We start from the raw sequence: 15086 nt of genomic DNA on the forward strand, positions 1-15086 counted from the left end.
TAGTATTATTCTATAATACATAATTTATAATCAAGAACCACTGATATAACTTTGGTAACAAGTTTCTGCCATTAATTAAATGTTTGAGTTCGAGCCTTGGAATTGAGAAAATGATCTTGGAACTGTTTATGTCTAATCATGTTTGAGAATGTTATAGGCGATAAAATTATTTACTACATACACATGTAGGGTCATATGAAAAGAAGAAAGAAAAAAATATAGACCCCACATATTTTTATGTGTATGTTAGAGATAAAATTATCTCTTATAACATGAGACATATTAAACCCTATAAAATATAAGAAATATGACGTCTCATGTTTTGTCACTTTTTTTTTCTTTTTTTTATCTTAAGAATGCTCATATTTTTATTATTCAAAATCGGAGAGATAGAAATTGTATAAATATAAGCATAGTTAATATAGGTTAATTACACGCACACATTTTGTAATGCCTTTCAAATGGTGCCCATTCTTTATAAGATCTATCTATTTATTTCTGCAAAATGCAAAGGACTTTACAGCGAGTAGGAACGAAATTTTAAATGACCTTACAAGGTATACTTGGGTCACTAGCCACCTTTTTTCCGACAGTCACTATCTAACACAGCGAGTTAGTCGACAAGTACACATGCTTACAAAAAATATATATATTGGGGACCATATATTTGATCCTTCCGAAAGTCCTGAGTATGGACAGCCTTGTATAACATCCTCAATATTCCAAAATGATATATTTATCTCTCTTTTCATTCAAATAACTCAATCATGTACAACTTGCACCATTTTCAAAGAAAATAAGAAAAATAAACAATTGAACGCAGTTTAACGAGAGTGTGCCATTGTGGCTAGCTACAGTTATAATTTATTAAAGATGTGTTGGAAAAACTCGGTTCCCTCAGATAGGCTTAGGGGCCTTTGCGGAAGTCAGTCAATGAGATCCTCGATCTCAGATTTCAGCAATACCTCGACCTGAATTTCACCAGGTCAGACAGCGCAGCGGAAAAATCAAAACGAAAAACAGGAGAGAGAGGAGAAGAAGAGAGAGAGAACACAAGAAATTTTTAACGTAGGAAAACCTTCTCCAATAAAGAAGTAAAAACCCACGGGACCTAGTCCAGATCAAAAAATTCACTATGAAAAATAATGGTTACAAATAATCAGAATCACCAATGTGGTGGTTAACTCAACCTCTCCAACAATGGTGATAATCAAACCTACCTAGAGATGTTTCACTCAAACTCTCTATAGATCTCTCAAATGCAAAGCATAAAGCTTTGCTCAAACAATCAAATAATTATCTCTCAAAATTTTCTCTCTCAATCACTTAACCTAGCCTCCACCCACAACTAATGAATATATAGAGGAGGTGAGATCTAGAGTTAGGGTTTTTAGGAAACCCCTCAATGGGCTTGGGCTTGGGCTTAGCATTGAAGGAGGAAGCCCAACAAATCTCCCCCTCCGACTTCACTGCGTCGGCTTCAGCATCAACCCGGCTCCTTCACAGCAGTCTTCAAATTTTCTTACTGGATTCGGCTTTGTCATCATGTCGGACCAATTTTGGTCAGTGTGCACCTTGACGAGTTCGAGCTCTCCACCTTCCACCACATCCCGGATCTAGTGATACCTCACATCAATATGCTTAGTGCGGGAGTGATAGGTCGAATTCTTCGCAAGATGGATTGCACTTTGATTGTCACAACCCAGCTCGTACTTGTCTTGATCATGGCCGAGTTCCATAAGGAACTTCTTCATCCACAGCATCTCTTTGTTTGCCTCAGTAGCGACAATGTACTCAGCCTCAGTTGTCGATAGTGCAACACATTTCTGAAGTCTTGATTGCCAAGAGACAGCTCCTCCGGCAAATCTCATCAAATATCCTGTAGTCGACTTCCTCGAGTCGGCGTCCCCCCAATCCGAATAGCCTTGCAACTCGGCTTTGCATTCTCCAAATTGGAGACATAAGTCAGTCGTACCTCGGAGGTACTTAAAGATCCACTTCACTGCTTCCCAGTGCTCTTTGCCGGGGTTTGACAGATATCGGCTTACCATTCCAACAGCATACGCCAAGTCAGGTCTAGTGCAAACCATTGCATATATCAAGCTTCCGACAGCGGATTAGTACGGGACCTTCATCATCTCATCTTTGTCTTCATCAGATCTCGGACATTGCTTCTGGTTCAGCTTTATGTGTCCGGCAATGGGGGTGCTCACTGTTTTGGCTTTGTCCATACTGAATCTCTTCATAATATTCTCAATATATTTCTCTTGACTCAGCCATAGTAGCTTCTTCTGTCTATCTCGGATAATCTTGATTCCGAGAATCTGCTTTGCAGGGCCGAGGTCTTTCATTGCGAAGGACGAGCTCAACGCCTTTTTCAGGGCGGCTATCCTCGATTTATCTTTCCCTACAATAAGCATGTCGTCAACATATAACAACAAAATCAGAAAATCTTCGGCCTAATACCTCTTCACAAATACGCAGTGGTCAGCTTCTGTCTTCTCAAACTTATGATCAGTCATGAATGATTCAAATTTCTTGTACCACTGTCGAGGTGCTTGCTTCAAGCCATAAAGACTCTTCTTCAACCGACATACCAAGTCTTCTTGGTCTGGAGCTTGGAATCCTTCAGGTTGCTCCATATATATTTCTTCTTCTAAATCACCGTGAAGAAATGTCGTCTTCACGTCCATTTGTTCTACCTCGAGGTCCATTGAAGCCGCCATGGCTAACACGGTTCGGACCGAGGTCATTTTCACCACAGGAGAAAAAATTTCCTCAAAGTCAACTTCTTTCTTCTGATTGCAGCCTTTCACTACAATCCGGGCTTTGTATCTCGGCTTCTGCCCGTTCTCTTCATTCTTAATCTTGTAGACCCATTTGTTTTTCAGAGTTCGTCTTCCTTTAGGCAACTCAGTCAGCTCATGATTCTGATTCTCATGCAGAGTCTTCATCTCGTCCTGCATTGCCTTTTTCCATTCTTCTTTCTCTGAGCTCGTCACAGTCTCATCATAAATCTGAGGCTCACCGTCTTCAGCAACAACGGTGTATTCATTAGATGGGTATCTTGTAGAGGGTCTTCTTTCTCGAGTTGGATATCTCGACTGTTATTCAGCTTGAGAACCTAGTTCATCATTCTTATCCCAGATCTCATCATCAACTCGGACCTCAATGTCTTGGTCATCTTCAGCTTGTTGCTGGTCATCAATTTCTTTATTTTCTTGATTTTCTCCCCCTGCTTCAGCTCGGACAGGAGGGATGGGTTCTTCACGTCTGACAGTAACCCAGACTTTGGGCTTCGAGATGTCATGAATGTTCTCATCTTCATGAAAGATCACATCTCGGCTTCTCACTATCTTTTTATTGATTGGATCCCAAAGTCGGAACCCGAACTCACATCTCGGCGAACCAAGATAAATGCATTCTTTGGTCTTTGCGTCAAGTTTATCCCTTTCATCTTTAGGGATATGCACGAAAGCTCGGCATCCAAACACCTTCAGTTGATTATAGGCCGCTTTCTGACCTGTCCAGACTTCTTCTGGAATTTCTCCTTCAAGTGGCCGTGATGGTGAGAGGTTGATCAAGTCAAGAGCTGTTTTGACGGCTTCTCCCCAGAATGATTTCGGTAATCCGGCATTGGATAACATGCTTCGGACCTTCTCTTCAATACTTCTGTTCATCCGCTCATTCAGCTAAGGTGTCTTGGGGGGCGTCTTCTCAAGTCGAATCTCGGCCGCTCTGCAGTATGCATCAAATGGGTCGCAATACTCACCACCATTATCAGATCGGACTACCTTCAATTTCTTACCAGTCTCCCTTTCAACCATTGCATGGAATTCTTTAAAGGATTGGAGTACCTGGTCTTTAGACTTCAACAAATATACCCACACTTTGCGGGAATGGTCATCAATGAATGAAACAAAGTACTGAGCTCCTCCAAGGGATCTTTCCGACATGGAGCAGACATCAGTATGGACGAGGTCAAGAATATACCTGCGTCGTCAGGGTTGATCCGGTCTCACAAAAGAAACCCGGTGCTGCTTTCCAGCTAGGCAATGCGTGCAACTTTCCAACGCTTGGCCTTTCAACCCGGTCAGTAATCCTTTCTTGTTCAGGATCTGGAGCCATTTCTCGCTCATGTGGCCGAGGCGCTTGTGCCATAGCTCCAAGCTAGGTTCATCTCGAACAGAATTGGCTTCTCCGCCATTGATCTTTCCTTGCATCACGTACAAGGAGCCTTCCTTCTTACCTCAGGCCACGACCAAGTTTCCCTTGGCCAGCTTCCATCTGACACTACCGAAGTAGTTCACTAATCCGGCATCATCAAGTTTGCCTACCGAGATTAGGTTCAAACGCATGTCAGGAACATGCCTTACATCTTTCAACATAAGTCGGCACCCGACATCCGTGGTCAGAGTTACATCACCGACACCAACAATCTTTCTGGTCACTTGATTTCCCATCTTCACGACTCCAAAATCACCACCTCGTAAGAGGAGAAAAAACCTTTGTGTGGAGTAACGTGGAAGGAGGCACCAGAGTCAACAATCCAAGTGCAGTCATCATATGCAACATTCAAATAATTATCCTCACCAAGGAGGAATATCTCGGCATCCGGGTTGGCAGCCACCGCAGTGGTGCTCTTGTCTTCCCTCTTCTTGGGAATAATCTGATCCGGCTTCACAGAGCCATTCTTCTCATCATTCTGCAAGGTCCAGCAGTCTGGCTTCTTATGGCCTGTCTTTCCACAGTAAAAGCACTTCAACTCATATTTCGGCTTTGACCGACCTCTGGACTTTCCTCTTCTGTCACGATCTCTACCCCGACTTTTGCTTCTACCCCAGGAGTCAGATTTCCCTTTGTTCTCAGCAACGTTGGCCTCAGACGAGCTTGAAACACCTCGTTCTCTTCTCCTGACTTCTTCGCTCAGGAGGCTGTCTGTCACGACATCCATCTTCAACTTTCCTTCTGGAGCTGAATTACTCAAAGTCACCACCAGAGTATCCCAGCTTTCTGGCAGCGAGCTCAACAGCAGCAAAGCTTGCATCTCATCATCAATTTTCATCTCAGCTTTTGACAGCTGATTCACAATACCTTTATAGGTGTTGAGGTGTTCAATCATGCTCATGTCGTCCTTGTATTCAAGCTTCACAAGTCGGCAAACCAAGTATGCTTTATTCCTGGGAGTCTTCTTCTGAATCATGGAATCCAGCTTCGTCCACAACTCATACGCGTTCGTGAACTCGGACACGTGCTCAAAGAGGCTTTTATCAATATATTTCCTGATTGTGGCTACCGTCTTCGGACTCAGGATCTCCCACTCCTTATCGGTCTTGCCTGCCGGTCTCTCATCAAGGATAATGGGCTCATATAAATCTTTGCAGTAAAGATGATCTTCCATCATCAGTCTCCAATAGGTGAAATTATCTGCGGTCAACTTGAACATGTCTCCATCATTGGTTATGCCACTGGTCTCCATCTCGTCTCCCTCAGAACCCGTCGAACTCGGGCTTTGATACCACTGTAGGGAAAACTCGGTTCCCTCAGATAGGCTCAGGGGCCTTTGCGGAAGTCAGTCAATGAGATCCTCGATCTCAGATCTCAGCAATACCTCGACGTGAATTTCACCAGGTCAGGCAGCGCAGCGGAAAAATCAAAACGAAAAACAGGAGAGAGAGGATAAGAAGAGAGAGAGAACACAAGCAATTTTTAACGTGGGAAAACCTTCTCCAATAAAGAAGTAAAAACCCACGGGACCTAGTCCAGATCAAAAAATCCACTATGAAAAATAATGGTTACAAATAATCAGAATCACTAATATGGTGGTTAACTCAACCTCTCCAACAATGGTGATAATCAAACCTCTCTAGAGATGTTTCACTCAAACTCTCTCTAGAGATCTCTCAAATGCAAAGCATAAAGCTTTGCTCAAACAATCAAATAATTATCTCTCAAAATTTTCTCTCTCAATCACTTAACCTAGCCTCCACCCACAACTAATGAATATATAGAGGAGGTGAGATCTAGAGTTAGGGTTTTTAGGAAACCCCTCAATGGGCTTGGGCTTGGGCTTAGCATTGAAGGAGGAAGCCCAACAAGACGAACGTTTACATTGTTTTTTTTTTTTAGAAATATTCCAATCGGTTCATTGCTTCGCAACTCATCCAATTTGGGACGGGTCCAGGATTAAGGCTTTAAACCCCTCCCAAAGGTGGTACTGAAGAGATTCGAACACATGCTCTCACCCCCACCTGCTTAGCTTCCATGCGCCAACTGAGCTACCACCATTTGGTCGAACGTTCACATTGTTTTCAACAAAAACATTCACATTGTTTGGTGCAAGTAAAAATAATCGTTAATTGTAAGAATTTTTATGCTTATATTGGTGTTTGTGTGTGTATATATATTACACCAGTATAGAATAAAAATTCTTACATTTACTGAATTTATACCGATGCAAAAAATAATAAGTCTGACGCTTAATTTTGATTATGGGTAAATTTGAAATTAATCCCTTACACGTAAGCCTATTTTCAATAAACCATCATGTACTTTCAATCAAAACACTTAACCTACTTAAACTATACAATTTAAAAAGGAAATCTATTAAAAAGGACATCCAAGTTTGTTAACTCTCACGTGCACCCAACAAAATAGTCATCTCGCAAAGCATCAACCTTTAATTCCTATGAAAGAATGAAACTTTCTGGATTTAGATTTGACTGATCTGAATATTTGTGTGGATTGTATTAAAGGTAAATAAACAAAACACACAAAAAAGGAGCCACAAGAAGCACTCAACTTCTTAAAATTGCATGATATTTGTAGTGCTCTTGATGTTAACATTTTCAATAAAGAAGGGTTACAATGGAAAGAGATTAACTTAATATAACAATCCCTTATCAGGCCTAATCTCACCCCTAGGCTTGATTAAATTATACATCATCTTGATGTATTAAGGGATTCTGCTGTAGTTTATACTATACAATGGTCACACCAAACAACTAAAAATATTATAACATATAATATAAGTTTATACTATCAGGCCTTATACATCACAGCAAACAGGCCCTAAGTGATGAATAACTAATTCAAGCTGCGCTTAATACCATAATTGGGTTAATACACCGGGTGCATTATAATATGGATCATTAGAAAGTTGTAAAGAAAGTTTTGAGATATCTATAAGGCAATAAAGATCACATGCTTACTTATAGGAGGTCCAACAATCTTGAAGTGATTGGATGCATAGATTTAGAAAGATGTGGGGATACAAGAAAATCTGCTTTTTGGTACTCATATCTTTTAGCTAGAGAAATTATATCATGAAAAAGTGTGAAGCAGTCCATAATTGTTGCATCCGCTATGAAAACCGAATTTGTGGCATGCTTTGAGGCCATGGATTAGGGTAAATGGCTACAAATTTTTATTTCAAGGCTTGGATTAATCGATAGTATTGATAGGCCTCTGAAAATTTGTTGTGATCACTTCTCAGTTATCTTCTTTTCTAAAAACAATTAGTATTCCAAAGGTACTAAGCATATGTAGTTGAATACTTTGTTGTTAAAGAAAAGGGTAAAAAACATAATATCTAAGAACATGTTAGCACCAATATTATGTTAGCTGATCCTTTGACGAAGGGATTACTGCCCAATACATTTGCTAGTAATGTACATAATATATGGGCATTATGTCAGCTAGTGAATGTTTATCATTATTGTTATGTATTGATTATTGACACTCTAAACTTATTAATGTTTATGTTTATGATATTTTCTTGCTTTCGGCTTGTGTATGAATGCGTGTATGTATGATGATATTGAGAAAAAAGGACTTATCCCCAATGAAGACATTTTTGTTGGACATAATACTATACTTCTCAATCAAGTATCATATTAGGGAAAAAAAGTTAATATAGTGCTACATATGGAAGGAATTATACCGATTTGATAATGTAGAACTGCCATGACTCATTTTGGCTTTATTCCTAATCATGAATTATGATGCAACCAATGTATGAAACTTTTAGCCATATATATTTATACTAAGGTTGATATTTTATTAAATCATAGAATGACATTTTATCACATGAATCAAGTGAGAGAATGTAAGATATGACTTATGTGTGAAGGATAAATATGAAATTGTGTATGACTTAATGAATAACTAAATGGTAATTTTGATTGGCTCTGGGAATGGTTTCATAACCACTTGATGGAAGTAGTTATCTGATAGTCATAGGCCTTTTATGATAACTATTGATTTTTTTAAATAAGAAATTACCCATATTCTGCCTCCTTCCATAATAGTTTTACTCTTTATCAAGAAAGAAAAGCGTGACAAAAATGGCCTCGAGTTAAAGATTCTTCCGCAAGACAAATGTTAGTACCCTTAACCTTATTAAATGTGAAAATATAAATTTCCTAAGATTCCAATTATGTTCTTATATGATGAACCCTAAGTTATATGACATACTGATAAATGTTTATAGTTTTATAATAGGCTTCATATTAAAAGATTCATAATTTCTTGAGATGGAAGGAAGGTAGTGATGAGTGGCGGCAGGGTTGACGGTGTCTGGAATCCGCGATGACAACACGACAAATGGTGAATAGCAACCAATGGTGGCGGGAGGCAACAGTAAGTGATACTAATAATTTGTAAAGGTTGAGCAAAAATATATTTCTGTCTTTAATTATAGGGAAAACTTTTTATGTAAGAATGCAAGTTGTATTATTTTAATATTTTTTACTCTACGTACTCATCTAGAACGTATATATAATATGAAAAGTTCTTTTTTTTTCTCTCCTTAGTCACATCAGCTGACGTGAAAAGTGAAAAAAAAAAACAATTTTTTATATTACATCTATATATTATCCGGAGTACATAAAGTAAAAAACTAAAAGGACATTACTGACATCTTTTAAAATGGCACACACTAAACCCTTAATTATAAAATATATTTAGTTGTTAAAATGTCAAAGTATAAGATACTTAATTGTTCTAATCGAAAGTACATATTTTTCTTCTTTTAAAGAACACCTAAGGTGATTTCATGTAATTTACATGGTTATAATTTATCCCAATTTTATTGTGCCCAAAATAATATACAACATGAAAAATATTATAATATATTTTGTGTAATTTTATTTATGAATTTCACAAAATTTTTAATTCTATCTATTGGTCGTCAAACAAATAATAATACAAAATTGTTTTGCGACTGACGGTATACTGTAGTATTGAAATCTTGGTAATACTCACACTTAAATTACAATACATGAAGCACTTTTCCATTTAATCTTTGAAGGGGTATTCGAAATTTCAATTTATTAAAAATATTCCCCTTAAAGGCCAGTTTCATTTAAAAACAACTACCATTTTTCTTTTTGAGATTCCACGTCTTCTACTGTCAAAAAACCTCTACAGGAGGAGCATATTTTCAATATACCGGAAGTAATTAAAATTAAAATTAATATAGTGATAAGAATTAATAGTGTTAATAGAATAATAAATACAGGAGTAATTAATGAACGACACGAGAGAATTAAATTGGGAGATGAAGCCCGCGCGCACGCGCCTCTCAAAACTCTTTAAAAAAACACTCAACTCTATAACCCCTCTGCGTTCCATTCCAACCATCTCTGTTTCACTTCTCTCTCTCTCTCTAAACTCTCAAACCTCTCCTATGGCCACCACTGACCCTACTCTAAACGACACCGCATGGGATCTCGACAATGACTCCCTCTCTCAACTACCACCCACCCCCGACACAAGTCCAATTGCCGCTTACGACGACAACCTATCTCAGGAAGCTGACACCGCCACCATTACCATTCCGCCGGAGAACATTTGGCCAGGTTGGCCCGGTGACTCCGTGTTTCGCCTCATCGTTCCAACAGGAAAGGTTGGATCCATCATCGGCCACAAGGGAGAATTCATCAACAAGATGTGCGAAGACACTCGAGCTCGAATTCGCGTTCTCAACAATGCTGTTCAAACTCCTGATCGAATTGTATCTCCATTTCTTTCTCTCTCTCTCTCTCTCTAAGGGTTTTCTTCTTTTCTTTTTCTTTTTTTAAAAAAATTTTGAATTATTTATTTGTAGGTACTGATATCGGGGAAGGAAGAGCCTGACAAAGCTATTTCCCCTGCAATGGATGCAGTGATAAAGGTATTCAAACATGTATTTGGATTATCCGAAACTGACAATGAAGATTCTGCTGAGTTTAAATTTTGTTCAATTCGGTTATTGGTCCCATCAACACAAGCTATCACTTTGGTTGAAAATCAAGGCTCTTTAATCAAATATATACACGACACTACTGCTGCTTCTGTTAGAGTCTTGTCACCAGGTAGTATCGTATATCCTTCCTTTCCTTTCTGTTGTTTCTGAATGAATGCCTTTCTTTTTTTTCGATTCTTCCATCACAGCATGGCACTGCAATTATAGCATGCAGTGATTATTTATGCAAATATTTTTTATTTTTTTTCATGAAGATGAGGTGCGAGGTTGTGCTACCACGGATGAGAGGATTGTGGAGATGCAGGGAGAAGCCTTCAACGTCCTTAAAGCTCTCGAAGTAGTAGTTGGCCTTCTGAGGAAGTTTTTGGTTGATCCTAGCGTTCTTCCCCTATTTGAGAAAATTGTAAGCTCATTATTTGCCAAGTTTTCAAATTAGCCAAAAATATATATTAAACTGTTTCATCAAGGGTGATCCTCGGCTAGGGAAAAACTGTTACTCTGTGATTGAAAGATCATTGATCAAATCTGAAAAATATACTCTCTGTATGTATAAAAAAGGGGTTGTTTTTGTTTGGCAGTTACTGCATATAAGTTATTAGTATGGAACATTTTCGTTTTCAAGTGAAATCTCCGAGTATATGAAAGAGTGAAAAAGTGCTTTAGTTGTTGTGGAATAAGAAGCCTTCCTATCTTAATACATGTATTTAATTTTTTCGAAGCTATTAGAGCGGGATCTACTTTTTCGGGAATATGAGTCGAAGCAATAACAAGAATATTTCTAGTGGAACATCTTTCACAATCCCACGCAAAAAAAGGTAGTGTAATAAAGCATCAATATAAATTAAATATGAATTCATCTATATATAGATGAATTTTTCCCTAGAACAAATAAATCAAGAGTCTCGGGTCAATATAAAAACTGAGAAGGTTGATTCCAGAAAAATTAAAATCTTATTGAAATAAAAACTTTTAAATTTAAATAGAGACTCCAACGTCGTTTTGGAGCGAAAATCATGGTATTTTTGTAATTTTAATTTATTTCAGGATTATAATAATCTTTATATTTATAATTTTTTAAGATTTCAATACCAAGACGAGGTAGTTTTGAGAATAAATGCAGATAATTTTTTTTCATTAATTGCAGAAATATTTTTCTCATAAAAGAGGGCAAGAATAGAAAAATGATAAAATTGATCATTTGTGAGTGAAAGATTACGAATTTAAATCCTGAAAATAACCTCTTTATAAATATGCAAGAGTTAACCTGTATATATAGATTCCTCTCATCGTACCCTCGTTAATCGAGATTTAATGGGAAGTGAGATTTTAATCTCTTATATATATATATATATATATATATATATATATATATATATATATATATAAATATAAGGGTAATAATGCATATAAGAATTGCCTCATTTTTCCTTTGTTAACTCGGGGGTTTATTGGAGAGTGGTTTTAAGTGTTTATATATGCCCCTCAACTTTCTGCTGATAGGATTGATTGTGTGTATGGCCTCTCTGCTTCAAGGGAGTTTCCATTTCTTAAAGGCATTCATATTGGGCAACTTTGCTGCACTAGACAAAAGTTGAGCATTAGATGTGAAGGTTTCACCTTATCTTTTGTTGACTAACATATGATTAGGGTACATACCATCAGGGTATAACTCATATCGGAACAATTAATTTAATTTTGCTTTTGCTGATAGAAATTCATTCATTTTTCTGTGTTGCAGGAAGTTAAGGGCAATCACAAAGAACCTGTCACTAGCAGTCACGGCAGGTTAGATGCAGTTAGGAGGCCTTCATACCCTCAGTTTGGCATAACACGAAGCTTCTCATCTTCATCGTCCTCACAACAATAGACAGGTTGTGGAGCTTATGGTTTAGGATACTACAGTACTTTCAGACTTTAAATTGATCGTCCTGTATTCAAGGGTACTCTATAATATGAACTAGTTTCTTTCTAATTGGAGAGGATTAACGCTTTAATGTATTAGGAAGCCTCCAAAAAATGTAATGAAATATTAGCGATTTTAATTGTTTGTTTTGTTGTGTAAATGCTCGTGTGAAGCTTGATTATTCTGTTATTTTAGGTTTGGAATACGAAATGATGGTACTTTCTTGGCACTATCATTGTTTATAGTCGGGTCCCTACATTGTTATTGAATTTGATGTAGATGCACCTGGGTGTAGAGCTGTCAAAATAGACCAGCTCTGCCCGTTAGACCCTAACCAACGTGGGCAAGATCAAAAAATTTGCAGACCAAAACACTCGCATATTAAATAATTTGTACGAATTAAAAGATTATATAACTCTATGGGTTAGGGCCGGACTACGGGCAAAAAATTAATTATAGCCTATATAATATGAAATAAACTTAGAGATATAGCCTACTTAACAAACTATAAGCTAAATGCTCTTATCTGTACATATTTAAAATGTAAAACAATAAAATATAAGCTATAACAAATTGATAAGAAATTAATGTGAATTATTATTGAGAAAGCTGCCAACAATACAATAACCTGTGTTCTTGGCTGGGTGTAACTATATTTCTAACACCACTTGGAGGACTAACGTTATCCTCACGTGAACATAACTTTTATAAGTATTGGGTTGATACGCTAACCTGTGTTCATATATGTTAAAATTTATCTTTAATCTCGTCAAATGCAATTTATATTGCATTTCTTGTTTTTAATCACGTTTATACATCTGAGCTAATAGGGCTTCAACATTCAACTTAAACGTGTGAACATATGATAAACAATGATTCACTATATGATATATATCACTTTTTGTTATAATTATTATGATAATATAAACATTTAATTAATTCAGCTTATGGTTGAGCTATTAAAATGGTGACCATTTGTGTTTTTCTCACTTCGTCAGGAATTCAATTTTTTTCTTACCCTTTGTATGTGCGTCACTCTTTTGTCTTTTTTTGTTTCTTTTCTTCTGGTACAGATGAGTGGATAATTTGATTTGTTCAAAAAGAACAAAATCCTGTTTTTCGGAAATTTCTGCTTCGTAGAATATTGATAAAATCATGAATCTTATTTAATTTATTATCTTTTATAGGGAAAGACAAAAAAAAAAAAAAAAAGGACAGACAATTACTACAATGAGTTGCCGCTGGTTACTAGTGCTATTCTTGTATCGGCTGTTTTCGTAGTACTTTGCTTCGAGATATTGATATTCGCTCTCAAGAAGTAAAAATGCGCAAATTGAGTACTCTAAAGTCATCTAGTATTAATGGATGCGATCATGTGGAGAATTAACAGTAAGGGGTGTAATGTAGCATGCCTGAAGATTTAGAAACGATATTTCCACTTTGAGTTTGAAATTCAAATCCCGTTTATCCAAAAACAAAAAACAAAAAAAATTCAAATCCCGTTGTTGTGATTTCTTCTTGTAAACAATAAAACTTGAAGGCTAATCTCCATCATAAAGTTATGGTTTAAAATAGACTTGTGTGGTTGATAGAAGAATCTTCTTATTTTTAATTTTTTCACATGATCTTATCATGTCAAAAATTTATTTGACTCTATTTTGATAAAAGATTAAATAAATGGATCCTATCAAAATATTTAAAAATTTATTAAAAGAAAAATAGAAACAAAATTTTTATTATGAGAGATCAATTCTCGATGACGCGCGACTTCATTGATTGCAATTGCAAGTTTAAGTACATTCCAAAACCCCACCGTACTTACTAGTTCTTATTTTATATGTGACGAATTTACTAATTTAAATATTAAAAAGTATTTGTGAAGTTACCGCAGGTAAGTTATCTGTATTTATTCACAAAATGACGTCATTTTGGGATTGAAATATTAAAAAATTATAATTATAAAGATTATAATAACTCTGAAATAAATTAAAATTATAAAAACACCATAATTTTCGCCCCAAAACGATAATTTTAAACTTACTGCAGATAACTTATTTGCGGTTGTTATTGCAGAAAAAACAAACGCTTTAAATATTTATACCAACACTAACAATTATAATTAGGACATTGTCGTTCTAGTTGAGCTTTTACTGTAATAATCTTAACATGACGTGAGTTTGGCAAAAAAAAAATATATATTGTTTTTTTAATAAAAATTACGAAAATATAGTTATTTTGAATGTATTTACAAATATATATCTAGGGTATTAACGGGTCGAGCTGAGCTTTGATCTTAAAAGGTTAAGCCTGTATTTAAATATGTCAGCCTGATCAAGCTTGTTACCTGTTATGAATATAATTATCGGCATGTGGCCTGGCTTAATTACAAAAAATGAAAGCCTTATTTAGCCTGTTAACCTGTTTAATAAAAATAAGACAACAAAAATTTATCCAAACATGTACAATCAACAGCACTAGGAATTTCATAAATATTCATAAATTTGATGTATATCCAAATAGTATAATATAGAACAAAATCATTCAAAAAGTCTGTTTAACCAATAAAATGGGGAGAAATAGATTGAATAGAGAGAGAGGGCTATTACAAGTAGTATAAAAAATAAAAAAATAAAAAATAATATATTAAGCCATCCTGAGAAGCTCTAAGACCGAGCTTTTGAATTGAACCTTGAGACCTTTTTATTAAACGAGTTTTTATACAAGTTCAAGCCTGTTTCCAACAATAAATTGTAGGCATATAAGCTTAGGTCTTCACGAGCCAAGCCAAAAGCCCCTAGAATGCCTCTGGTTTGTTTATCACCCCTATATATATCACCCAAACACGCCCCACAGGAGGCGTGACCGGTTGGAGAGAGACACTCCCCACAGGAGCGTGTTTGATGAGAGAGACACTATCCGATGGGCATGTTTCACCAG

The 15086-nt window shown here is 36.5% G+C and overlaps 1 protein-coding gene across 1 annotated transcript; it reads left to right on the plus strand.

Annotated features, from left to right (window-relative positions):
• Positions 1-9688: 9688 nt before the first annotated feature.
• On the plus strand, positions 9689-12113 carry LOC133305736 (RNA-binding KH domain-containing protein PEPPER-like). The gene is made up of 4 exons (XM_061505973.1): positions 9689-10015; positions 10109-10355; positions 10501-10649; positions 11985-12113. The coding sequence occupies exons 1-4, from the start codon at positions 9689-9691 to the stop codon at positions 12111-12113; spliced, it is 852 nt and encodes a 283-aa protein (XP_061361957.1).
• Positions 12114-15086: the final 2973 nt, after the last annotated feature.

Source organism: Gastrolobium bilobum, unplaced genomic scaffold, assembly GCF_033153095.1.
Source record: "Gastrolobium bilobum isolate Gb01-03AN ecotype WA unplaced genomic scaffold, APGP_CSIRO_Gbil_v1 utg3440, whole genome shotgun sequence".
NCBI lineage: Eukaryota > Viridiplantae > Streptophyta > Magnoliopsida > Fabales > Fabaceae > Gastrolobium > Gastrolobium bilobum.

Bases quoted from the DNA above. Each gene is read 5' to 3' on its own strand.
- LOC133305736 (XM_061505973.1), top strand. From the start codon at position 9,689: ATGGCCACCACTGACCCTACTCTAAACGACACCGCATGGGATCTCGAC. The intron at 10,016-10,108 runs GTATCTCCATTT...ATTTATTTGTAG, and splicing joins TTCAAACTCCTGATCGAATT to GTACTGATATCGGGGAAGGA. The intron at 10,650-11,984 runs GTAAGCTCATTA...TCTGTGTTGCAG, and splicing joins TTCCCCTATTTGAGAAAATT to GAAGTTAAGGGCAATCACAA.